The sequence below is a fragment of the Ips typographus genome, linkage group LG11 (assembly GCF_016097725.1).
Source record: "Ips typographus isolate SLU linkage group LG11, UJ_Ityp_2.0, whole genome shotgun sequence".
In the NCBI taxonomy this organism is placed as follows: Eukaryota; Metazoa; Arthropoda; class Insecta; order Coleoptera; family Curculionidae; genus Ips; species Ips typographus.
In genome coordinates, this window is record NC_138432.1 from 6,178,042 (window position 1) to 6,201,295 (window position 23,254).

Sequence of the window (23,254 nt, forward strand, 5' to 3'; positions counted from 1 at the left end):
ATGTAATTTAGAAATTATTTAAGATGTAAGTTTATTACATTTTACCGTAAGAAGGGCAAATATCATGATTAGCGTAAGCTTAATAATATTAGTTAGCCTAATCCAGTTTCTTCAAGGTGTTTAATAAGTAATGTAAACTTTTTTGGAAATTTGTGGAATTAAGACACGATAGCTTGTCAACGTTTTAAAAACTAGTTTTTGTTTCCTCAGATCCTAAATTTAACTTTAAATTTGTTTTATAAATCTTTCAAAGTGTTTGCCACTTTATCCAATCAAGGAAAAATGTCTTTAATATTACAGTTTCAGTAAAATAAAATTTGTTTATGGGAAAAATACAGTACGTTTCTGGATTTTATTTGCAATTTACTAATTAGATTATAGTAAATTTTTAATTAATTTCAAATCAGATTTATCTGGGATTTTTATATAAACTAAATAAAATGCTTTAAGTTTTAATTAGTTTTAAGACAATCTGTTTGTACCTACTATTTTCCCATAAAAAAATATTGATTGAAATGAGGTTTTATTGCATTTTTGACTGTCCTTCATTTTCAAAATGATTTATCGCAGTTTGAGTTAAGTTAGTTGTTCATAAAAAAAATTCTATACGTCCCTGGATTTTATAGTCAATATACTGGTTACACAGCAAATTTCATGACCGTAACCCACAAAATTTGGAAAATACTGACTAAAATTGTGTTTCATTGCGTTTTAACTAACTTTTTGATGGTATTTATCACAGTTTGAGTGAAGTTAAGGTTATTTATGGAAAAAGTGCAACTGGTCCTCAGATTTTAAGATTAGTTTACTGCCTTTGTAGCAAATTTCAAAGCTGTAACCCACAGATTTCGAAAATACTGACTGAAATTGTGTTTCATTGCATTTTAACTGACATTTTTCATTTTTGATGGTAATGGTTCCAGAAGATGATGGTTTGTTTATGGAAAAACTACGCCTCTGGATTTTAAAGTTAATTTACTGGTTACACAGCCAATTTTATTGTCAGAACCCCCAGATTTCGAAAATACTGACTGAAATTGTGTTTCATTGCATTTTAACTGACATTCTTTTATTTTTGATGGTAATGGTCATAGTTCTAGTAAAGTATGGTTTGTTTACGAAATAACTATAGTACGTCTCTGGATTTTACTAGTAAAGCGGCACTCACACCATCAATAATACTGACAGTATTACAGAGTGGTCATGTCGGTAGAACACACAGTTTCCGAGATATAAACAAAAAACTGGTAAATGATACTCAAAACCCTTTCTTTCCTCCGACTTAAGGGCTACGGTAGAGGACTTTTGATATGTTTACCTTCTAACTAGTCCAAACACAGTTACCAAGTCAAAAATTCCAAGCATTTTCCTCGAGAAATTTTAGTGGTAGTTCTACTACATAAAGAAAAACGTGTACAACATTTTGTTACCAGAATAACAAAATAAAATTCAATCATAATCAGGGATATGGAAATTGAGTGTGTCTAAAAAATCGATTTAAAATTTACAGGTATTAGAAAAGGGTGAGTTTTTAACAAGCTCTGATTGATTAGATTTCAGGGCGTGAAAAATTGCTGAAGATAGGCATAATTTTTCTTTGAAATATGCCTAATAATTCTCGCCTCAAAGGGTTAGGCACCTCGGTCCTTAACATCCCTTATTCAATATTTAAACCCCATTTCGAGTAAATCAAAGGTTAGTCACGCAAAACCACCCGAAAATATGAACTTGAATCTCTGCGTCGTTGTTATGATCTCGTTAGTGCGGTCCCAACGTAACCATCAGCAGCAATAAGGGCGGTAATTTTTAATAACCAGGTAAAAAAACAAACTGCTCGGTTTCCAATTTTACCGATATCCGGTTCCCACAGGGGCCAAAGCCGCAACCTTGTAAAAAATTGTTATTAAAAGGCTTTTGAACATTTTTATATAGGGACTGCATAATAGAGGCTGCATTGAAAGGTCCTTTTGCGGCCGGTTTGGCGGAATTGTACCGCACGCAAGTGCGTGATCGAAAAAAATACCACAATAAAATATCTCTAAAATGAAAGTGGTTTGGTGTATTGGTCCAGGATGTCAACCGTTAAAAAAGGGGATTTCTCTTCAAGTGGTTGCAAATAAAATCATAATAAACCATCAAACAAGGGACAATCAACCAATTAAGGGATTTCCTATTGTACCAAGGGTTCTTCAAAGTAATTGAATAAACAAAGGCAGGATACAAAAGAATTGACTCTACATTATTGAAGTTTTGATATGTAAAAAAAGTATATCGCGTGCTTGCTTCAGGGTATTGAAAATTGATAAATAATCCATTTTCTATTTTAGTGATTAGTTGAAGATTGCACCTTCAAGGCATTGTAATCATTAAATTAAAAAAGGGTGCTAAATGATTGATTTTGATCTTCAATTTTTGATGAGGTGTTGTGTGGCAGACAGTATTTAGTCCATAAGAGGTTTAGTCACGCTAAACAATAGTGTTCCATATTAATTTTGATCTATTTTATGAAATTAACATAAAACTGAAAATGTTTAGTTTAAAAAACGATTTAGATTTTTATTGTATCACAAAGTAGTTAATACAATAAATCGGGTGCATATTGCCATCTATAAATGACTAATCCAACTTGCACTGTTCCTTTTAGCAGTTTCTTCAGTAAAACCGACTTTTTAATTTTATTTCAAAACTAAGTGTATTAACGTCAAATTAGAAGATTTGGCATTTTTTTGTTCAAAGGGTTCAGACCCCTCTGGCAACTCAAGATGGCTTCCAGAGGCATCTGGCAGCATTACAACAGTCTTAAAACAGCTCAGAAGCCTCTAGCAAATCCAACTGGCTTCTAGAAGTATCTGGCAACTCAAAATGGCTTCTAGAGGCCTCTGGCAACTTTAAAATAGTTTTAAATGAGTTCAGAAGCCTCAGGCAACTCAAGGTGGCTTCCAGACGCAGCTGGCAACATCAAAAAAATCTTATAAGACTTCAGAAGCATCTGGCAGCTTTAAAACAGTATTAAAAAAGTTCAGAAGCCTCTAGCAAATCCAATTGGCTTCTAGAAGTATCTGGCAACTCAAAATGGCTTCTAGAGGTCTCTGGCAACTTTAAAACAGTTTTAAATGAGTTCAGAAGCCTCAGGCAACTCAAGGTGGCTTCCAGACGCAGCTGGCAACATCAAAAAAATCTTATAAGAGTTCAGAAGCATCTGGCAGCTTTAAAACAGTATTAAAAAATTTCAGAAGCCTCTGGCAACTCAAGATGGCTTCCAGAGATATCTGGCAGCTTTAAATCACTTTTAAAAGAATTCAGAAGCTTCTGGCAACTCAAGATGGCTTCCATAGAAAACTAGGAGCTTTAAAACAGTCTTATAAGAGTTAAGAACCGCTGGAAAATCCAAATGGATTCTAGAGGACTCTGACAGCTTTAAATCAGTCTTAAAAGGGTTCAGAGGCCTTTGGCAACTCAAGTTGGCTTCCAGAGTTTAAACAGTCTTAAAAAAGATCAGAAACCTTTGGAAACTCAAGATGGCTTCCAGAGAAAAGTAGCAGCTTTAAAAAGCAAAACACTTGACCACTTCATATTAAACCATTAACTTAAAAGCTTCTTAATACTGTGGTGAATGCCTTATATGACCAAAAATTATTTCAAATAAAACCACATAATAAATAACAATAGAAAACATATATTTAGATGTGACACAAAGTGTTCAGAAACAAGCACAATAAAAACTAACAAAAACACGACGTAAAATTACACCGAGGCTACACTAGAAACAGTAATAAACCAGAAATAGAGAAGAAATGAGCATTTTAGGAACAAACAATCATTAAAGGAACTACAAATTTGAGTTCCAAAGTCCTTACAGAATTCACCTTTTAAACAGTGATTTCCTGATCCAAGTCACATTTTTAACGATCAAGGAAGGCGATTCAGACACTTCACTTTTATTATCAGCATCTTCGCCCTCTTTTGTCACATCACCGTTACTATTAGCGCCATTGTTGTTTTCAGATTCAGCATTGTTAATATCCACCACCAAACTTTGTCTGCATAGCGTGCTTACCACTTTCTTGTCCTTGTCTTTGCTTTTACGCATTTTCACTTTTCGAAATTTGCTTGCTATGCTTGAAAATGGTGAAGGTTTGCTGGGTTTGGTTTTGTTGTTGATCTGACGGGGTAAACTGACGTAACCCTCTATACAGATTGTTTTTGTTTGAGTGTTTTTTTAATTGAGTGAGACTTACCTGGTCGGAATTCAGGGTCTATCCTATGGTAAACGTCAGGTTCTACATTGATCATACCGGCTGAAGCTGATTTGATTAGTGCAGGTGATATGATGCAGCCTGAATCACTTTCAACGCTAATTTGACTCAATCTACAAACCAATTTACATTGGTGGGAACCGTGATTTTGGTTTTTCGAAATTCTTTACCGATTTCTTTTAGGGAATTCCAGCTCTTGTTTTTTGCCAGTAGCAAAACACGGTGCAGACACTGGAGTTCTTAAAAACTCCTCTTTGGCTTGTTGCAGTTTCCTCATTCGCACTTCCGTCTGCGCTAAAGTTATATCAACTTTTAAACTTTCAGGTCTCATTTGGATTGGTGGTAAGTTCACAGGAGTGATCAATGGTTTAGTTTGTACTGAAATCAAGTTTTAACTGCCACGATTCAATAAAGGATCAAAATAATCACCTGATGATAGTTGTGTAGGTTTTACATCAGTATCTTCTCTCCCTCTTCTTTCAGAGACTGGTGATTTCCAAGCAATAGGAGAGTTAGAGCCACTAGAGCCTCCAGCAGAGTGGTCCACGTTCTGATTGTACTTGGCAATTATCATCTTTATGTTAGGAGACACGTCTCTGTACACCTATATGCTGAGCATTTTTAGTCTGGGTCTTATAACTTTAATGCCAAACTTACTTTACGTTGAGGTACTGGTGAAGGTGGCAGGGGAGGTAATGTACTCAAAACGTTAGGTTTAGGCTCCAGCACTACACTGTCTGGATTAGAGCTGCTATCGCTTTCACCCACAGAAACAACCTTTCCTAAAGAAGCTTCCACAATTGGAGTAAACAGTTTTCTGGTGGTTTTTACAAAAAGCGTCACAGCTGATCCTGTAAGCACTTCAGGGCTGGGACTTCGGTCCTCGTAACTTGCACTTGGTTGCAGAAGCTTTACAGGAGTGTCACCTTCAGAAATCGACCTAGTCCGCGTGAGTTTTCGATGAAGTTTTACTGCAGGTCTCTCTTGATCTTCTTCATCTGAATCAGGCTGGTTTATAGTGATTTGTCGACGAGAGATTCGTTTTTTTACTGCACCAGTGCTAACTGACATATTGATGGTTCCTGCATGATCATATGGGATAATAAGTTACTAGCTCGAAAGAAAAAATAATAAGAATTACCTTCAGATTTTATAAAGTGCCTCTCTATTTCTGGAGACTTTTTTGGAGTAGTATGTTCCAGAACCTCTTGAGTAACTTCACAAGGTACTTTAGTAGATAGTTTCCTATTTATTGTTGCTCGATCACCAGCTGTGCAAACCTGACTCAAATGCCGTCGCAGCTCAGAAATCTTACTCCTAACCTTCCTGATTTGCTCAAACACCGGATCTTTGTAATCATACGGTCCTTGCAACCTTTCTGAGATTGTATCGTGCATTTTCCCCACCTGTAAAACGACTATGTAAGCATGTACACTCCTAAAAACTGTAGTAAGTTATACTTGCTGTCTCATGTAAACTGATGATTCGTGGATAGCCTCCATGGTATCACAATTTCGGTTTTCTTTCCCCAGGCTTTTTGTCAGAGAGTGGTTAGCTTCCTCCAAGCTTTGAACTGTGTCGGTTAATGTTTGGGCTGATTGGTTTTGCAGCTGATTTAAAAACTGCAACAACACCATCTTAACTAATAACCAAATAGATTATGCAAACCACTGTAATTACCTTAAAAGTTTTCAAGTTGGATTCTTCCAGAAAGTTCTTGGACTCTGCCAAAGCCCTAATCTCATCCTCAGTCACTTGGAGCTCTGTGAGTAACTTGGACACTGTTTCCATAAGATCATAGTTGACTTGAGCTTTCGCTGACTCAGATCTTCTCACTTTGGGTACTGCTATGGTCTCACTTTCGCTGTAACCTGCCAGCTTTTACCATAATCCCACCAAAAATTAACTACTCCCTACCACAAAGGTTTAAACTCCTCACGTTGGTAAACTGGAAGTTGATGTTTTTCAATACAAGAAATATGCAAAGGTTCGGTGGTTTCTTCTTCATAGTCCTCGACTTCTACAAGAACAGCTTCCGGCTCATCAGTTTCTGGATTGGTGTCGTCAAGAGTATCGTCCAAATCCAAATCTTGCAAAGATGAGTTTTTCGAGTCTAGAAGACTTTTCTCCAAATCATCCATATCGTTCAGAGATAGAGATGATGGCTGTCCTGAGAGTACAGGACGTGCTAAGTTTGGTATACTGTCCACTGACTTGGAGCGAGAAATGGAAGACGATGTCTGAGAATCTGAAACTGTTCTCTAGAGTTGTGCAAAAGAGATTTGTTTGAAGCAGTATTAACCTAAAGTTTTGTCGTTGGGCTCCACATTTTTAGGGAGTGTTGAAGTGGAGAGTAACGCAAAAGTTGAAGCTTCTGGGGCTATACCCTGAGACTTTTCCCATTCATACAGCTTCTGGGTGAACTTTCTGGATATTCCTTCAAATCTGTGGAAACCAGATTGGGTGTGCACTAGAATTTCTTTTTTCTGGGGATTACCTAGCATCGAATGGCGTAGTTTTGACAATCTAATACAAAAAGTTGTTGGTATTTAGTGCTGATAATGAAACTAGACCAACAAATAAACCTCTCTTCTCGTTCTATGTATTTGTGTCTCTCCCTCTCCAAACGTTGCTTTTCCTTTTCAATTTTACCCAACTCCTTCTCAAACCAGTGCAGTTCCTTGTGATGGTCTTTCCTCTTTTTGCTCTGCTTTTGAGAGCTTTTTCTGCTAAGTTTAGGACTGGGAGTTTTGTCTTTTTTCTTCTGCTCTGCATAGGCTGATGGTCCGCCAGCAGCTTTGATTTGCTTCCACTCATCCAATTTTTTCCGGAAATCGTCTGATATAGCCGGATATTCAAAGACTGGAGAGTGGTCTGAAGACCTTCAATTTAAATCACTCAAACAACCACGTAGATCTTGAATTGGTTTTAACTTACCTTGGTCCTCCTAAGCTTTTCCATTTGGTGATTTCGCCCAATTTTTTGCGATTTCTAGTGCTGCTTCTTGTACTGCGCTTTTTGATTTTTTCCCATTCTTGGAGCTTCTTTTTAAAGTCGTCTGGTAAGTCTTTTTCTCGAGTTACTGATATATGCCTGTGTATAAAATTATTTCAAAATAAGTGGTACTAAAAACGTTAAGTGTACCTTCGTAAATCATGAGGAGACTGCATTTGAAACTCTTCCATTCTTTTCATATACAAAGGATTGCGAGTTTCTTCAGAAAAGCTGAACATTGTCGGTGAATTGGGAGCTCCAGGGGAGTTCTGCAAGCATTAATCACATAAACCACACTCGTTTCTATAATAACCTTTCACACCTGTTTCATTCTCTCCCATTCGGAAATCTTTTCTTGAAACTCCAAACTCAGCTTCTTTTGCAAGTTTTTATAGTTTTTCTGTATTTCATCTTGAACTGTTGGTCTTCCTCGAGTTAAGCCAGAGCTTAGTTGGTTTGGAGAGGTTTTTCTTACACGATGAAAGTCATGTTCTCTGGCCAGAAAAGCTTTACGAACTCGTGCCCATCGGGTTGATTTTGGGTCCAAATCAGCCTGCTATATCAGATGATTTAAATGTTTTTGATTTGATAGGAAATACGGAAATACCTGGGTAAAGTCTTCTTTTAGTGCTCTTTGGTATCTTTCTACAACATCTGCAGGGATGTCACAACAACTTGGACTGTTGCTTGATACGCTACTGTAGACATTGGGTGAAGGAGATAGGGATATGTTTGTACCTACAAAAAAGTGTTAATGTAGCTGTCTCTGACATGGATTAACGCGTACTTTTGTTTCCAGTATCGTCAGTTTCAAAAACATCTTCATTGTCACTGCAAAATTCCACGTCTATTTGAATATCATCACTGGCAGCGGATAATCGATGCTTTTTCTTCAGACTGTTTCTAGGATGGTTAATGATGTTCTTCATTTTAGCCCAGGGGGTTCTGTGGTACTTGTGATGTGGTTTCTGACAAAGGAATAGTTATTTGGGTGATTTTTTAAAGGTTTGTGATAGTTACCTTAGTATACTGTTGAGGGTTTTCATCATCTGAACTTCGGAAACCATCATTAGGATGAATTTCTGGAATAAAATAAAAACAGCATGAAAAAGTGAGTAAAGGTATATTAATTGATCTAAATAAATCACAAATCAAAGTTAATTTTCTTCAGCTTTTCTCATTTCTTCATAAGCAGCATACAGCTGAGGTTGCGGTTGGTATTCTTGGTAAAACGTCAAAAACTTTCGGTTTGTAGGATTGATGAGCAAATCAGTCAATTCGCCTTGTTTTTGACACTTAATCCAATTTCTAGTTAGTACAATATCAGTTCTTTGAAAGGCTGCAATAGTACAGAAGGTCATCCAAGCACAGTCGAGCAATATCAAAGCAACTATCGGATTAACTCCGTAATGTTTAATGTAGAAAGATGGCCTGAAGAAGTTGTTCTGCAAGTGTAACGCTGATTAGAAAGTGATTAAGAATAGTTTTTTTCTGGAAAGCTTACCGGTGAGTCCCATTCTCTATTAAATTCCCACCAGCTTTTTAAACGAGAAGGTTTCAGTTTGACCATATTTGGAGACTAGAAATTTGTAATGTTTTGGAAACCAAAAAGTGTGTTAAGTTTGACTGATGAATTTCGGAAAAGTGACCGACATTGACGTGAATTGTTATACGCTTGGTGACATGTAATAATGGAAACTACCTTGGATAGTTTATGCAGTTTTTGCGTATTGCCATTAAACCCAATTCCGGAAATAATTTCGAAATTTAAGCAGTTACGGACCTGAAATTTACAGTGTAAGCACACCTATTTTGTAATAAAATCTTATGCACAGTTAAGATTGGTGATAACCAACCAGATAGTAAAAAAACGACATTAACTAACATGAAATTGTGTTTAAAAAGATAATTTCTGAATTTAATGGGTTATAGAACTGAATTTTGTAGGAAAGACTATTAGAAAATCTAGCCTTAAATTTCAGAAACGTACTGCACATTTCCTAAAAAAATCTCGTGAAAACTGAAAAAGAAACATTTCATTGTTGTTAAGCAAATTCAAGTTTTTATTTTGAAATTAAGCAGTTACGGCCCTGAAATTTACAAATTTAGCACACAATTGTTCGGACATTACAGAACCGTATTGCATATTTTTGTTGGAGTAAAAGTGGATTTTCCATTAAACACAATTCAAAACCAAAACCATAACTTATATTGCCATTTAAAACAGACAGCAATTTCCTTTGCACTGAACATAAAATTGAAAGGAATCAAATAACGTAAAAAAGTCAATCTAAAAGCTTTCAGCAAGGTTTTGCCATTTTCAGTAAACATTATAAAACGCCATAACTTTTAAATTTAGATTTTTCATTGATTTTATTGTAGATATAATGGTAGTATAAGCTGTATTACACATAAAATGACTGAAATAATATCAGATAAACTACTTTAGTATCATCTTCTACTACATAAGAAATACAGGATATTCTTTTCAATACAAGAAGGCAAGATTAGAGTATTAAAAGGATTTAGCAAGAAATTGTGACTAATTGTACCACAAATCATAAAAACAGTACAAAAGTTTTTAGATAATGTTTATATAAAAATGTTATGATTTCAGAATTTTCTATGGTTTTACACTGGAAGCAAATATAGCCTTGTTTTTGGTCTCAAATAGTTACTAAATCTAAATTTGCTTTGCTGCTCCCATATAGAAAGAATTTCTACATTTACATGAAATGTGATCTAACAAGCATAAAATAAGGAGTGCTTTCCTAGAAAGAATAAAGAAGAAGTTTGAGTTTGAACACAAAGTTTACTTGTAATCCTTCCTTATTAACTTAACTTATAAACTGATGTGGTTTTTTATAGTACAAAACATGTTAAATCCATGAAAAGTCTTTCCTGAATTCAACACGTCAGTCATCAAGTCAATCCAATGACGACATATTTTTATCAGCAGGCTCTCCCAGAACGGAAAACATACTTTTCGGGTAATCACAAGTTTCATCACTCTGAATATTCCACTTTTCTCCGAAATATTTATTTTAGATCTTTGATTTCGCGGTCTATATTTAACGAGAGACTTTATATTTACAACTAAATGTCTTGGAAAATTTTGTTTATACCGGAACGATTTACAAATTTAATCTACAATATCAATAACCTGGTGGTGGTTTTGAGTGGCTGCAACAAAGTTTATGAAATATCAAGACGAATTATTGTGTTTTTGGTTCGGCTTTCAATTTAATGTTACAGTTTACATTCGACCGGCTTAAAATTCAAGTAGTTTCGTGTAAACGAAACTTAAAAATAACATGTGGCCAATTAAAATTTATGTGTTTTTGTCCCAGACCGCAACTTTGTTAAAGTTGTTGTTTAAAAAAAGAAACAATCAAACTTTTAGTGGCTGCACTGTATACAAATTTGTTGCCAAGTCCAGATACCAAGGTCGCTGTTCATAAACCAATATCAACTTCTTATGCAGCGTTTCGCAAAAAAGATCAAAAATATTTACAGAAACCTTTTCGCGGCATGCAAACTAAACTAATAAAGTTTTCATAAACGGGAATATGTATGCTTTATATGTTTTTATAACAGAATGGGGTCAGGCATAAACACAAGCCGTCTATAATTAGAGAATATTCTCAATCAAAAAGTTACTTCTTACCCAATCTGAGTTCGTCGTTGGAGGACGCCGAACTGATAGTACCGGGAGTGGAAACTCCTGCTCCGGAATCACCAGCACTGTGTCCCATTTCGTCACTTGTTGATGGTACTCGAAGGTATCGAGCTACTTCACAATTTAATGGAACGTGAATTCCACTATCTTGAGACTTTCCCGTGGAATCTTCCACATTTGAAGCTTTTTCCCATCTGGTTAATTCAAACACTTGTTTTTTAACAGATGTTCAACTTACAATGTCCAGGTTATGGAAATAATAGTAAACTTACCTGAAAGCAGCCTTAACCTTAGTCCATTTGGAAACTTTAGATCCTTTTTTAGATGAAGTAGCTTCGTTGTTTTTTATTGGTGCGTGTTTAGCTGCCACTCCGCAGCTTCTTTTCTCTTTCAAAAACTCCTAAAATATTAAAGTCAAATTATGTTGTGAAAACCCAACTATTACAGAAATATGTTAAAAATAAATGCATGTTTCATCAATTCACTGAATTGACCCTAGTTGATTTAGTCATCAACTCCTTCCAGGTTTTATTAACACTCTAAATATTTTGGACATCCAATCTTCTTTCAAACAAATTAAACATGTTCATCCACTTTAGAAACAATTTATACAATTTGACCTAAAACTAGGAATTTAAGAAGCAACAAACAATAAATAAATCTAGAAACTGAAATAAACGCTGCAAAAAAAAATAGAAATTGTACACCACACTTCAAAAAGAAAAGGATTTGGATTGATCGCCAAAGACAAATGAGTAAACAGTATGCCAATAAAATGCCAGGCAGTGATTGATGCAAAGTAAACGGTGATTGAACTCATCATGATTAAATATAAATTCACTATTGTTGTATTGTTATTTTTTTTAAATCTGAAAGTATTGTAAACTGCACACAAACCTTATTTCTGATATCCTGAAGAATGGATTCTAAAAGAGCTTCTGATATTGCTTCATCTTTTTCCTCTAACTCTTGCTGTTCTTCAGCTTCCGCTTGGCCTTGTTGGTTTTTCAAGTATTCCAAATCTCGTATCCTATACCATATTTTATGAGAAAAAAACACTTAAAGTTTTTATTGTAAAATTACCTTTTCTGTAGCTTGAAGTTCTGTTGCTTTAACTCCAAAACCCTTTCAACGAGTTTATAAAATTTCTCAATGTAATCAAAGGTGTTTTCGGTGATTAGAGCCTCGACAGAGCTAGAGTCCAAGTCTTTCTGAAGTGACTCTATATACTCAAACATTTCTCTATCTTTCTCACTGACCGCACTCAGTGATCTTTGAGTTTTTCGTTCCGGTTTCCCTCCGTCATCGGGGTTGTCCAGGTCGGCTGGGGGAGTGGTTTTCAGGAAGTTGTCACACCCTTCTGGAGGGGGAAGGTTAAGGTTTTTGGGTTTCTTGGGAGGTTTCCTCGTTGGGTCACTGGTAGATGAGTGTCCGCTGTCGTTCATTTTGCAATGTTACGGCGTTGCCATTTAAGTAAATTTAGGTCATCTTGAACCAGGAAGTAGGAAGTTAAGTGTCACGCCTTCGTACTCAGTTACGCCACGACGAAACGTACATTTGCCATAATTTTTTTCTTATTCTTAATTTTACCGAGCACGTTGTTCTTTTTGGTCCAGTAAATATATTGGAAATTTTTTAAGTGTTCTATTTTCGTCGGTTTGTTTTTCTAAGTCGGAGTGTTTCGAACATGTTGAACGTCCGTATTAAAATATACGGCGTCGCGACGCGCGTCTTACCAGTGACTAACCGACTAACCGACGTCCAGCGTCGGTTTTACCACTTCTCCGCGGCTCTAGACATATGTCGGCTTTAATTAGCGGCCGCACTTAGAGCGAAATAAAACGAAAATATTTATATATCGGCCGTTTTCTATATGACCCGACTGGATTTTCTATCTTATATGTGTTTGTAACAACCTACTGATTTCCAGAAGAAGTTCTGGAACAACAACAACAACTCCTGGAAATCATCATGACGTCTGAATTACATATTTTCAATCTTGGAATATATAATAAATTGAAAAAATAAGCCTTACCATTTTTGGTAAATTATAAACTTCAAAAGTTTTACATTTACGTTTATAACTTTACAAGGTAATCAATTAAAACTTGTATAGCTCCACGTTCTGCCTGAGGCTAATTTTGAACAGTTATGACGTGGTTGACAACTGCCACGTGACATTAAGACACTTTTTAACTAGATTGTGACGTCACAACTGTCAAACACCCGTCCATAAAGTCCATAAAGTACATTTCGTCCAGCAGAATTCATAACTTTTATTTTATATGTTCCTGTTTGAGACTAATTTTGGTCAGTTGGGACGTCATTGACAGCTGTCACGTTACTAGAGGACAATTTTTACCCTAATTGTGATGTTAAAACTGTCAAACATTTGCCCATAAAGCTGTAAAGTTCATTTCATTCAACGGAAATTAAAACTGTCACTTTTACAGTTCCATATGTTCCTGTTTGAAGCTAATTTTGAACAGTTGTGACGTAGTTGACAAGTGACATTAAGACATTTTTTAACGTGACGTCACAACTGTCAAACACTTTTTATATTTTTTCAAATAACCGAGTTACGCTTGGTTGAATTTGTTTATCAGTGCTTTTACAACCTTTTTACCTGCTTTGGCACAGTTTTTAGAAATTATTTTCCTAAGGAGGCCCTTTAGGGCAAAAAATACCTTAATTGCAATCTTGTAGAGGATTAAATTCCCTACATAGGTCCATTGACACATTTCTTTCACCAATGGATTTCCAGAAAATGTTAGAAAGTGTAATTTCTGGTATTTGTTTGCCACTTTTCTATAACAAAATTTTCTATTCTGTTTAAATTTACTGAACGTATAATTTATTTAATAGTAATTAGCTTACCATAAATAGGCAGATATATTTTATTTTAAAATAAACATCACATTCGACGTAATTATATACGTACAGGGTGCTGCATTTTCGATGGTTTTACGGGGTACAGAGAAAACGGTAATAGATAGAAAAAAAGTAGCATACGCGTTCTGATCTCATTTTCCGAGCTGAGATGACTGGCGAAGAGTGGGCTGCGCAAACTTCTTTTGTTTCAAAGATACGGGGGGTTTTTGAAAAATGGTCATTTTTCAACCTCCTCTGTATTTCATTTGCTATAAAAGTTATTAAAAAAATAAAAACGGTATCTGGTACAACTTTTCACGTAGAATTCAATGACGTAGCCGGTTTTTTTCTATTACGTTTAGTTTTTGACATATGGCAGTAAGTTACATTTTTTTAAATGGAACACCCTATATATTTGTACGTCATTTAATTCTGTTCATTTTTACCTTTTCAACAGTGTATTACAACATATAAATTTGTAAAGGTTAATCGTCTTATTTAAAAAAAAAAGTCGTTTGCTGAGTCAAAAAAATGCCAATATCTAAAATACGAAACAAAAACAATCGGAAATCATATAAACTAACACATCATAAAATTCAATATTTTTAATAAATCCTATAATTAAAAAAAATCTAAATTACAAACAGTTCTACCGTCGCTTTAATAAGAAAAGTGGCCATTTCTATTTTCTACTATTTTTAAGGTAGAAGTTAAAAAAACTGTTTATAAACGACATGTAACATGTTAATATGAACATAGCCAGATTTTGTTTCGACTGTGGGTATTTTTATACATATTATTTAGCCCGTTTTTGTTAAAGAAACGCCTTTTTTCTAAATATCAAGATTAACATTTACAAACTTATATGTTTTAATACACCGTTGAAACAGTAAAAATCAACAGAATTAAATGACGTAAAAATATATAGGGTGTTCCATTTAAAAAAATATAACTTACTGTCATATGTCAGAAACTAAACGTAATAGAAAAAAACTGACTACGCCATTGGATTCTACGTCAAAACTTCTACCGGAAACCGTTTTTTCCTTTTTTGATAACTTTAATAGCAAATGAAATACAGAGGAGGTTCCAAAATGACCATTTCTCAAAAACCCCCCGTATCTTTGAAACAAAAGAAGTTTGCGCAGCGCACTCTTCGCCAGTCATTTCAGCTCGGAAAATGAGATCGGGACACGTATGCTACTTTTTTTCTATCTATTACCGTTTCCTCTGTACCCCGTAAAACCATCGAAAATGCAGCACCCTGTACAGTTTGTTTTGATGTGGTTAATTGCAGATTTTTTTAAATATTGATCGATGCAAAATATTAGTTTAGAAATTAAACAGATATTGGCCTGTTTGTTTTTGAGTGCAGCTTTCAATCATATTGACTCAACCTATTTTAAGACTTAAAATTATTATTATAATTTAATTTTGGTGATCAAATCTATGATGGTAAGTCCACAAGCGCAGTATTTGGGAAAATGACAGCACAGCTTGTAGTTGTGATTGGTCAAAAAAAAGCAGCAAGACCAACCACAAACTATCTATTGTGCTGAGATTTACCCAAATACTGCATTTGTGGACTTACTATCAAACTAAGTAAGTAAGTAAGTTTAGTGCAAAACTAATGCATCTCTATCCTGCTTCATTAGATGTTAGTGAAATGGTATGGCAATACACTGGTTTTGCACTAAACATGCCAATCAAAAATACCATCAATTTCACTATGTAGGTATTTAAGTGACATGCATACCTTTAAGCGTCAAAAATTGATAAGTGTTAACCAACTCTTGACACTCCAACATGGAGGTGCAGGCAACAGACCTTCATTTAGAAGATTTCTTGAAAGAGACCGGTAACCATTTTAAATTGTCTAAGTTGAGTAAAAGTAACAAGTAACAAGTAAGTTTCCAGGCTGGGGTCTTTTCTACAAATTCACTATAAGTATCGCCTGCCTCTGTCATATGATTCAGGGTGTGACTTTTGTGACGATGGCCTACACTGTAGCTCTTTCGAGCTGCACTGATCTGCAAATACCTGAAATCAACTCTTTGAGGATCTTTACTACCTATTTAATCGGTTGTTGTTACCATCAGGTTGTGGTGTTCTAGTATTGAAATATTGTATTTGAAGGAAGTGCTGTGGGAGGGCTGCTGGGAAATGCTTTTGCTGATAGATATGGCCGGAAACGTTCCTTGGTGAACAGTCTCATATGTATTTTTGCTGCTTCATTTACTGCTGCCTTTTCTTACAATATCTACGTAGTGATTGCAGCCAGTTTCATTCTAGGGACAGCGTAATTTTAGTGGTGTATCTCCTAATCCGTTATTTCCTCCTGTCTGATTTTAGACTAGAAATCAATTCCTTACAAGTCAAACTTTTAGTTGTGGAAGTTCTCGGGAAAGAGGATCGCGGATTTTGGATGGCATTTTGCAACCTTTTCTGGGCTGTTGGTTATGTGATAATCACTTGTAAATTACTTTCCACCTTTGTTAATTTTGTAACAACTTGCTTTTTTGTAGTATCAGTAGTGTTGTGTGAAACTGCCACTATTTTTGACTGGGACTGGAACACTCCAAAGCAACTGACTACGTGGAGGACATTGTTTGCTGTTTGTGGAGGAGCCAGTCTTGTATTAGCGTGTGCCTGCGCTCTATTGGAAGAGAGCCCCAGGTTCTACCTCTTGACAGGTCGAAATTATATGGCTTACTTGCTTTTAAAGCAACTGTATGCCATCAACAAATCCAATTTTGCAGACAACTTCAAGGTTGGTTTTCATTCTACTGCCAAAAAAATTATATTTTTCTTTAAACTTTTACAGGTCCAGGAAGACAACTTGACAAATTTGATACCAAAGTACGAGCTCAACTACCCAGAACCATCAAGTCTGTCAGAGAAAATCAAGTTTTTCTTCATCAGACTGTATAAAAGTGTTAAAGTCATTTTTTCTAAACCATTCAGACAGAGCACAGCTTTACTAATGGCACTAAAAACACCCCTTATTGTAATAGGGTAATCCCATTGCAACTACTTGAAAATGAGTTGCTGATCTGTATATCAGACTTTTTCAGTTAAACATCTGTTTGGCCAAGTTTCTCGTAGCCAATCCTCAACTGGAATTATCTGAAAAATTCAAAACTCTAGATTTTACATTGCCAGTTTTGGAACCAGAACTTAACTTGCCAGAAGAAAAGCTGAATAGTTCCACAAAAATGTGCACAAACACCCAAGCTAATATAACTTTCTATGGAACGGTTTTTATTTTAAGTTTGGCAGTGTTGCCTGGAGAAATCATTTCCATGATGCTGCTGGACAGAATGGGTAGAAAGCTGATAGCTTGTAAGTTTCCAGTTTGGGTAAAATTCAAAGTAGCAATTTTAAACAAAGTTTCAGGACTCCTAATTGCCAGCTCTTCCTTATTAGTGCTAGGATTTATCAATCAGATAGCAGTTCAGATGGTGACTATGTGTTTAGTTATGGCGTCTATGGGTGCTGTGGTGTCTACAGTGTCGTTGATCAATCTGGAAGTAGTACCAACAGCTGTCAGGTATGAAATTAAAGAGTTTTTACCTATTTTTACATTATTTTCCATCAGGAGTACGTGCAACACACTAAGCAATATTCCAGGATTTATAATAGGGGTATTATTCATAAACTTGATTGACATCGAGAGACAACTTTTCATTATAATATTGGGCATTATGTATTTTTGTAAGTGAAAAAAACTGTGTTTTTTATGATGAAATTTACCTTTTTTTGGCAGGTTTTTCAATTTTCACCTGTTTTCTGCAAGAAACGAAGAAAAAACCCATGGTGGAGTAGTCACAATCTGAATTAAAGTGTTTTCTAATTAATTATGTAATGAACTGAATAAATCTTTACTAGAACTAATTTTGAATAACTAGCACACAAAAAATACATTTTATCAAAATAAGTCTACCTTGAAATAACTATATGCAGGAATTTCCCATATTTTCATATCGATAAGAAGGAGTGCATTTTGTAGGTAACGCAATCGAAATAACCCTCTAGTGTGAAAATGAACAACATTCTCCTTGTAGTAGTGTTTTTACTGAAAATATGCTTTTCTGCAGACTCAAAATCAGGTAAACGTACACACTTTTTCTGCATTTTGCAAATATTTTACGATAATTGTAGATTTAGAATGCGGACGTCCGTTAGGCTCAAGTTTCATAACTCAAAGTAGTCGAATTGTGTCTGGATACGACGTGGGGTACTACCGGTACCCTTGGTACGCAGCTCTAATTCGTCATAAGCAAGTAGAGTGTGGAGGAGCTTTAATAGGGCCACGTTTAGTGGTCACTGCAGCCCATTGTTTTAAGGACGAACTTCAAAGTTCTAATAAGTACCAATTACCTAAGTAACGTTGAAGTTTTAGTAATGTTTTAGTAGTACTACAGGGATTAAACTGGAACAAATCTACACGGTACGACTAGGGATGTACAATGTTTGCAGAACTGAGAACACCACAGTAGACTTCCAAGTGGAAAAGGTTCAAGTGCATGAGCTGTATTTGAGCAAACAACCCTATTTTGATATTTGCCTTCTCACCCTTGCTAATAGTACCAAAGGTTTTGATCCTATTTGTCTACCAAGTGGAGGTATGTAATTTTCCAGTTCTATGCTTAAATTACTCAAACAATATGACTTAGTGGTAAATCCACGGCCACGAGATGGCACTGTACCAGGAATGGGTACTTTAAAATACGAGGGACCGATGCCTTGCACCCTTCACGAAGCACGACTTTTAATTTACTCTGACTCAGCGTGTGTTAAAATGATGAATGATGCTGGAAATAACGGCAGTGCAATTGTAAATGCGTTTTGTGCTGGATATTTAACGGGAGGGATTGACACTTGCCAGGTTTCCAGATTAGTTTAAAGTTTTATTTTCTCTTTAAAAATAGCCCTACATTTTTAGGGTGATAGTGGAGGACCATTCCAAATTTTAGACTCGCAAGGACGCTACACTATTTTAGGTGAATTTTAATTTCTTTTGGAACATAACTAACTGTATAATTTAAAGGGTTGGTGTCTTTCGGATATCATTGTGCTGTTCCAAACTATCTGGGCGTCTACACTGATGTTTCACGCTACATAAAGTGGATTAAAGAGAAGAGTGGATTGGATGATCTCGACTTTTTACAGTCCCTTGGGAATAGTAGTTCCGAAGAAAGTTCTAGTCACGAAAACGAGATAAACGACACAAATGGTATAAAATTGCAGTAAAAACCTTTTTATTGATTTTGCTCTACTTTTAATGAGATTACTATCAATTGGGGTCAATTAAATTGTCAGATCTAATAATAACGGTTTCTAGTTTCAGATAACAAGAAAAATAAAAGCCACTCTAATGGACATTCGCATAACCGTCCAATTACCATAATAATTTTGAGAAATGGGAAAAGTGCAAGGCAACCTATCAGGAAGGGCAAACATGCTAGACACAGGAAGCATAACTAGATGAAAATTGTATGTGTATATTATGTTAGTTAGTTAGTTAACCCCAAACCCAGCGTTAAATTAAAAAATCAGTAGAAAGTGAACAGATGTGAATTAACTTTTTGCTCAATGTCTTTTTTTCCCATTCCTACTTTTTGTCCCCTTTTTGCCCAGCTCTAGTAACCAGTCAAGTAATATTGCAACGTTGTCAGGATACCTAAATTGGTTTATTTACTAAATAATCTGAAACGTACACAACAACTAACTGAAATCTGCAGCAGTGGTTTAACATAAGAATCTCTCATACTGATACACAGTAACAGCTACTTATTTAAGCATATCATTCAAAATTTAAACATTTAATTTAATATGGTTGCATTTGGCAACATGGCAACGCAGCCAAATTCAAACCTGACAAGTGTCAAACGGACAGTGACAGAAAAACGTTTCTAACCTCAATCTTGCATGCAAGAAAATTTTAAATTTCAAATTTTAATACTTTTGGCTTGTTTTATAGATTTTTTCTTACATTTTTCATTTGAAGTTAGTGTAAAATGGCTGAGGGTACGTAGATTTACCTTAAAAACCCTAACACAAAAACATTCAGCGCATTTCCGTGCTAAACAGTGTAAAACTCTAAAAATCAATACTCCCAACAGCATTCCCAGATCAATCCCCTACATGTTCCAAGTCAGAGGACGAAGATTCGGATGGATGGGACGAAATGGAATTGGGGGGCGAACAGACAACGTGTCTGTTCTGTCCTTTACAATTTCACACCATTGCTGTGGCTCTAGATCACTGTCGAACAGCCCACAGCTTTGACTTACTAGCTTTGAAAAATAAATATAACATGGACTGTTACTCATACATTAAAATGATTAATTACATCAGACTGCAGAAACCGGAGCCCCAATTTCTGCTTGACACTCCTGTAGCTTTATGGGAAGATGACTGCTACTTGAAACCAGGAGAAATGGAACCCTGGCTGATGTATGGTTAGTTGTTTTTAGGATGTGATGAATGAAAGAAGTTTTTTACATGGTTTTTTAGATTTTGATGATTTGGGTAGTGCTCCATCAACACCACATTATGCAATTGATGGTAAAACTCCAATTAGTAATTTGAGTTTTGCAGATTTGCAAAGGCATATACATGATTTAAATTTACAGGTTGGTTTAGTTTCAATAAAAAATTAGATTGGTTGGTAGTTTATTTAAATTATTGATTAATAACTGATTTGTTGCAGTCTCTATATAACTTTTCATATTTTTAATTGTCTAAAGTCATTTTGCCCCCTAATAGTATTAAATAATGTGTAACTAACATGCTCTACTTCTGGTATTTTTGCCACCTTCAGATTTATATTAGCCTATTTTCTTTTATATTATGCCAGATTAAATAAGAAACTTCTTGACAATTGGTGAATGGTATTTTTATTATTTTTGAATCAGTACTGATAATGTATTGATTATAGTATTCACAAACACTAATTTGACTTATCTCACCTATTTGAAAAGTTACAATGCCTAGAAATATGTGATTTTCTCAAATTTATGTTCCAACTAAAGTTGTGTTTTTGATTAGTCAAGATTTCAATTCCAGTCACAATTTCTGGTCATTTTGGTTACAAAATTCAACTATAATAACAAGTTTAGGAACAGTTACTTTACTAATTTCAGGCTGCTTTTGAAAGAAAAGTAATTGAAAAAAATAATTGGAATTTAGTATGGTTTAATTCTGATTGTATTTGAAATATTTGAATTTTTATTTGAACTATTTTGTTTTTGATATTTTTGACATTTAGGTTCATAATTTTTATAGCTTTCAATGTGAATAAATACTGTGCTGTTTCAATTTAATAATTTATTAAAAACGTCACATGAAAACAACTTTTAATAAATTAGAATTAATAACGTTAATTGTGGTCCTTAAACAAATAAATTAGTTTGAGCAAAGATATAAAACAGAGTGCGTGTTATTTCGCAAGAAAGTGACACAAAAAGACATAAAAGGATAATAACAAGCAATGCATCTTTCTACTTATTGATTTCAGCACTTTACAATAAACTGACATTCACATTGAATTTTATGTTTGATAAAACCAATGCCGCCAGATTATTATCTTTATTCGTTTCTGCTTTTATTTTGTGTGGTAAAACCCATAAAAATAAAATTGGTATTGTATATAGAAAGATTTTGATTGAAGTTTATAGGAAGATTTTCAAAGTCCAACAAACTGTACCAAAACTGCTCAAATCAAATCCTTTTCCTAAGTTGTTTAGATTTGAAATACTTTTAAGTTTATAGAGTAGGTATTTAGTATTTACTCTGTTTCCAAATGTGTTCCAAACATGATCATCTCAAATTTACTTGAGGAACTATTAAAATGGGAAAACAAATTAGAAATTTGATAGTGCCACATTTTTGTGTCATATACTTAACTTACATCACAATGCCTGTTTCTTGACACAAATTTTAAGAACAACTTAAAAAAAGTTGAGGTTTGAATGTGACAGATCAGGTGCAAAATAACAGTCAAAATTAAACTTATCTAAGCTGTCTTTAAACTCGAATGTTGACAGACATAATTTGAATGTTTTTCAGCTTAAACAACGTGACATGTTAATTGACAGCTACCAGAAGGACATAGACAAAATGAAGCAGGTAACTAGAACTTTAGTGGTTGAAGGTGTGGAGGTGCAGTCATTAAGCACTGAAACGGTTGCCATTACTGAAAGTGGTGACTACTTTAACTCCTACTCCCACTTTGGAATTCACCATGAAATGCTCAATGTAAGTGATTTAATTAAAATTGTTCATATTGGGAGATGTGACGAATTTTAGGATAAAGTTCGCACTGAAAGTTACAGGGATGCAATTTTAAATAACTCTGACTATTTCAAAGATAAAATTGTTCTTGATGTGGGGTGTGGGACGGGGATTTTGTCTATGTTTTGTGCCAAAGCTGGCGCTAAATCTGTTATAGGTGTTGATCAGTCTGAAGTGGTTTACAAAGCTATGGGAATAATTCGGTTAGTGGAGTTTCATGGGTTTTGGGTTGAATTTTTGATTGAATTACTGTTATAGAGAAAACTCACTACAAGACACTATTCAGCTAATTAAAGGACAATTGGAAAAAACTAGTTTGCCTGTAGAAAAAGTTGATGTAATAGTATCAGAGTGGATGGGCTATTTTTTGTTATTTGAGGGCATGTTGGATAGCGTACTTTACGCTAGAGACCACTATCTCAATTCAGGGGGTTTCTTGTTGCCAAACAGGTGTACTATAAGTGTGGTGGGGGTTTCTGATCAAGGTAACTCACATTACTTCTCATAGAACAAAAAAGTTAAATATTAATTTGCAGAAAGATACGACAATCTAATAAACTTTTGGGACCAAGTGTATGGTTTCTCAATGAAATGTATGAAACCTGACATTCTACAAGAAGCTAACATTGAAACTGTACCCAGTGATAAGATTTTCACAAATGCTGTAGTGGTTGCCGACATTGACATAAACACGTGCACAACAACAGTTTGTAACTTTAAAAAAACATTCACACTGACAGCAACTAGGGCTGGACCATTGACAGCTATTGCCGGATATTTTGACACATTCTTTGACCTTCCTTGTAAAGTGAAGTTTTCTACTGGACCTGACAAACCTAAAACTCATTGGCAACAGACAGTATTCTATTTAAAAGATGTTAGAGAACTTAAAGATGGTATGTGTTATTTAGGGGGTTTTGGTTGTGTGTTAACAATTTGATTGCAGGGGAATCTATCAGTTGCTCAATTGAATGCTCCAGGTTAAGAAAAAATGTACGAGGTCTTGCTGTTACTTTAATGGTTGGTAAGTCTAAATACGACTATGTCATTGATTGAAATTAATAATATATTGACAATACCTAAGATTACCGTGTATGTTGAGCTTTTTTGTATAGATATTATGGTGCATAATCGTAATAAATATGTGGTTTAATAA

At 35.0% G+C, this 23,254-nt stretch overlaps 5 protein-coding genes across 8 annotated transcripts; 3 read left to right on the top strand and 2 right to left on the bottom strand.

The window, feature by feature from the left end:
• Positions 1-3,656: 3,656 nt before the first annotated feature.
• Positions 3,657-12,686, bottom strand: LOC145735194 (uncharacterized). 2 transcript variants are annotated; one of them, XM_081988996.1, is made up of 21 exons: positions 12,013-12,686; positions 11,827-11,959; positions 11,202-11,329; positions 10,918-11,123; positions 8,271-8,332; positions 8,038-8,218; positions 7,858-7,988; positions 7,573-7,803; positions 7,401-7,519; positions 7,194-7,349; positions 6,842-7,138; positions 6,559-6,782; positions 6,174-6,504; positions 5,937-6,120; positions 5,717-5,878; positions 5,398-5,662; positions 4,914-5,338; positions 4,686-4,860; positions 4,427-4,634; positions 4,239-4,369; positions 3,657-4,188 (listed from the first exon to the last, which is right to left on the bottom strand). In XM_081988996.1, exons 1-21 carry the CDS (start codon positions 12,372-12,374, stop codon positions 3,863-3,865), a joined length of 4,437 nt encoding a protein of 1,478 aa, XP_081845122.1. In that variant the 5' UTR covers positions 12,375-12,686; the 3' UTR covers positions 3,657-3,862. The 2 variants fall into 2 exon arrangements, with proteins under 2 accessions (XP_081845122.1, XP_081845121.1); XM_081988995.1 differs by having other exon boundaries at positions 7,573-7,806.
• LOC145735195 (uncharacterized) lies at positions 8,357-8,918 on the bottom strand. The gene is made up of 2 exons (XM_081988998.1): positions 8,755-8,918; positions 8,357-8,695 (listed from the first exon to the last, which is right to left on the bottom strand). The coding sequence occupies exons 1-2, from the start codon at positions 8,818-8,820 to the stop codon at positions 8,408-8,410; spliced, it is 354 nt and encodes a 117-aa protein (XP_081845124.1). The 5' UTR covers positions 8,821-8,918; the 3' UTR covers positions 8,357-8,407.
• Positions 12,687-15,507: 2,821 nt separating the features above from the next.
• Positions 15,508-17,690, top strand: LOC145735599 (uncharacterized). 3 transcript variants are annotated; one of them, XM_081989576.1, is made up of 10 exons: positions 15,508-15,658; positions 15,718-15,882; positions 15,937-16,099; positions 16,153-16,274; positions 16,326-16,570; positions 16,625-16,815; positions 16,865-17,142; positions 17,191-17,350; positions 17,399-17,514; positions 17,567-17,690. In XM_081989576.1, the coding sequence occupies exons 1-10, from the start codon at positions 15,607-15,609 to the stop codon at positions 17,623-17,625; spliced, it is 1,551 nt and encodes a 516-aa protein (XP_081845702.1). In that variant the 5' UTR covers positions 15,508-15,606; the 3' UTR covers positions 17,626-17,690. The 3 variants fall into 3 exon arrangements, with proteins under 3 accessions (XP_081845702.1, XP_081845703.1, XP_081845705.1); XM_081989577.1 differs by having other exon boundaries at positions 16,631-16,815; XM_081989579.1 differs by having other exon boundaries at positions 15,642-15,658; positions 15,711-15,882.
• Positions 17,691-17,789: 99 nt separating this feature from the next.
• Positions 17,790-19,370, top strand: LOC145735304 (serine protease 33-like). The gene is made up of 7 exons (XM_081989150.1): positions 17,790-17,909; positions 17,962-18,169; positions 18,214-18,425; positions 18,477-18,688; positions 18,746-18,803; positions 18,851-19,036; positions 19,145-19,370. The coding sequence occupies exons 1-7, from the start codon at positions 17,843-17,845 to the stop codon at positions 19,285-19,287; spliced, it is 1,086 nt and encodes a 361-aa protein (XP_081845276.1). The 5' UTR covers positions 17,790-17,842; the 3' UTR covers positions 19,288-19,370.
• Positions 19,371-19,692: 322 nt separating this feature from the next.
• On the top strand, positions 19,693-23,254 carry Art3 (arginine methyltransferase 3). Its single transcript, XM_081988968.1, has 8 exons — positions 19,693-19,830; positions 19,926-20,264; positions 20,320-20,438; positions 21,874-22,062; positions 22,114-22,301; positions 22,357-22,583; positions 22,635-22,994; positions 23,045-23,254. The coding sequence occupies exons 1-8, from the start codon at positions 19,821-19,823 to the stop codon at positions 23,152-23,154; spliced, it is 1,542 nt and encodes a 513-aa protein (XP_081845094.1). The 5' UTR covers positions 19,693-19,820; the 3' UTR covers positions 23,155-23,254.

Coding starts and splice junctions, on each gene's coding strand:
- LOC145735195 (XM_081988998.1), bottom strand. CDS start 8,820: ATGGTCAAACTGAAACCTTCTCGTTTAAAAAGCTGGTGGGAATTTAAT. Junction 8,696..8,754: donor ATAGAGAATGGGACTCACCG/GTAAGCTTTCCA, acceptor TTACACTTGCAG/AACAACTTCTTCAGGCCATC.
- LOC145735194 (XM_081988995.1), bottom strand. CDS start 12,374: ATGAACGACAGCGGACACTCATCTACCAGTGACCCAACGAGGAAACCT. Junction 7,989..8,037: donor TGACGATACTGGAAACAAAA/GTACGCGTTAAT, acceptor ACTTTTTTGTAG/GTACAAACATATCCCTATCT. Junction 5,339..5,397: donor GCACTTTATAAAATCTGAAG/GTAATTCTTATT, acceptor ATGATCATGCAG/GAACCATCAATATGTCAGTT.
- LOC145735599 (XM_081989576.1), top strand. CDS start 15,607: ATGGAGGTGCAGGCAACAGACCTTCATTTAGAAGATTTCTTGAAAGAG. Junction 15,883..15,936: donor CTTTACTACCTATTTAATCG/GTTGTTGTTACC, acceptor TTGTATTTGAAG/GAAGTGCTGTGGGAGGGCTG. Junction 17,515..17,566: donor ATTGGGCATTATGTATTTTT/GTAAGTGAAAAA, acceptor TTTTTTTGGCAG/GTTTTTCAATTTTCACCTGT.
- LOC145735304 (XM_081989150.1), top strand. CDS start 17,843: ATGAACAACATTCTCCTTGTAGTAGTGTTTTTACTGAAAATATGCTTT. Junction 18,426..18,476: donor TATTTGTCTACCAAGTGGAG/GTATGTAATTTT, acceptor AATATGACTTAG/TGGTAAATCCACGGCCACGA. Junction 18,804..18,850: donor AGGACGCTACACTATTTTAG/GTGAATTTTAAT, acceptor TATAATTTAAAG/GGTTGGTGTCTTTCGGATAT.
- Art3 (XM_081988968.1), top strand. Junction 20,439..21,873: donor TACATGATTTAAATTTACAG/GTTGGTTTAGTT, acceptor AATGTTTTTCAG/CTTAAACAACGTGACATGTT. Junction 22,995..23,044: donor TGTTAGAGAACTTAAAGATG/GTATGTGTTATT, acceptor ATTTGATTGCAG/GGGAATCTATCAGTTGCTCA.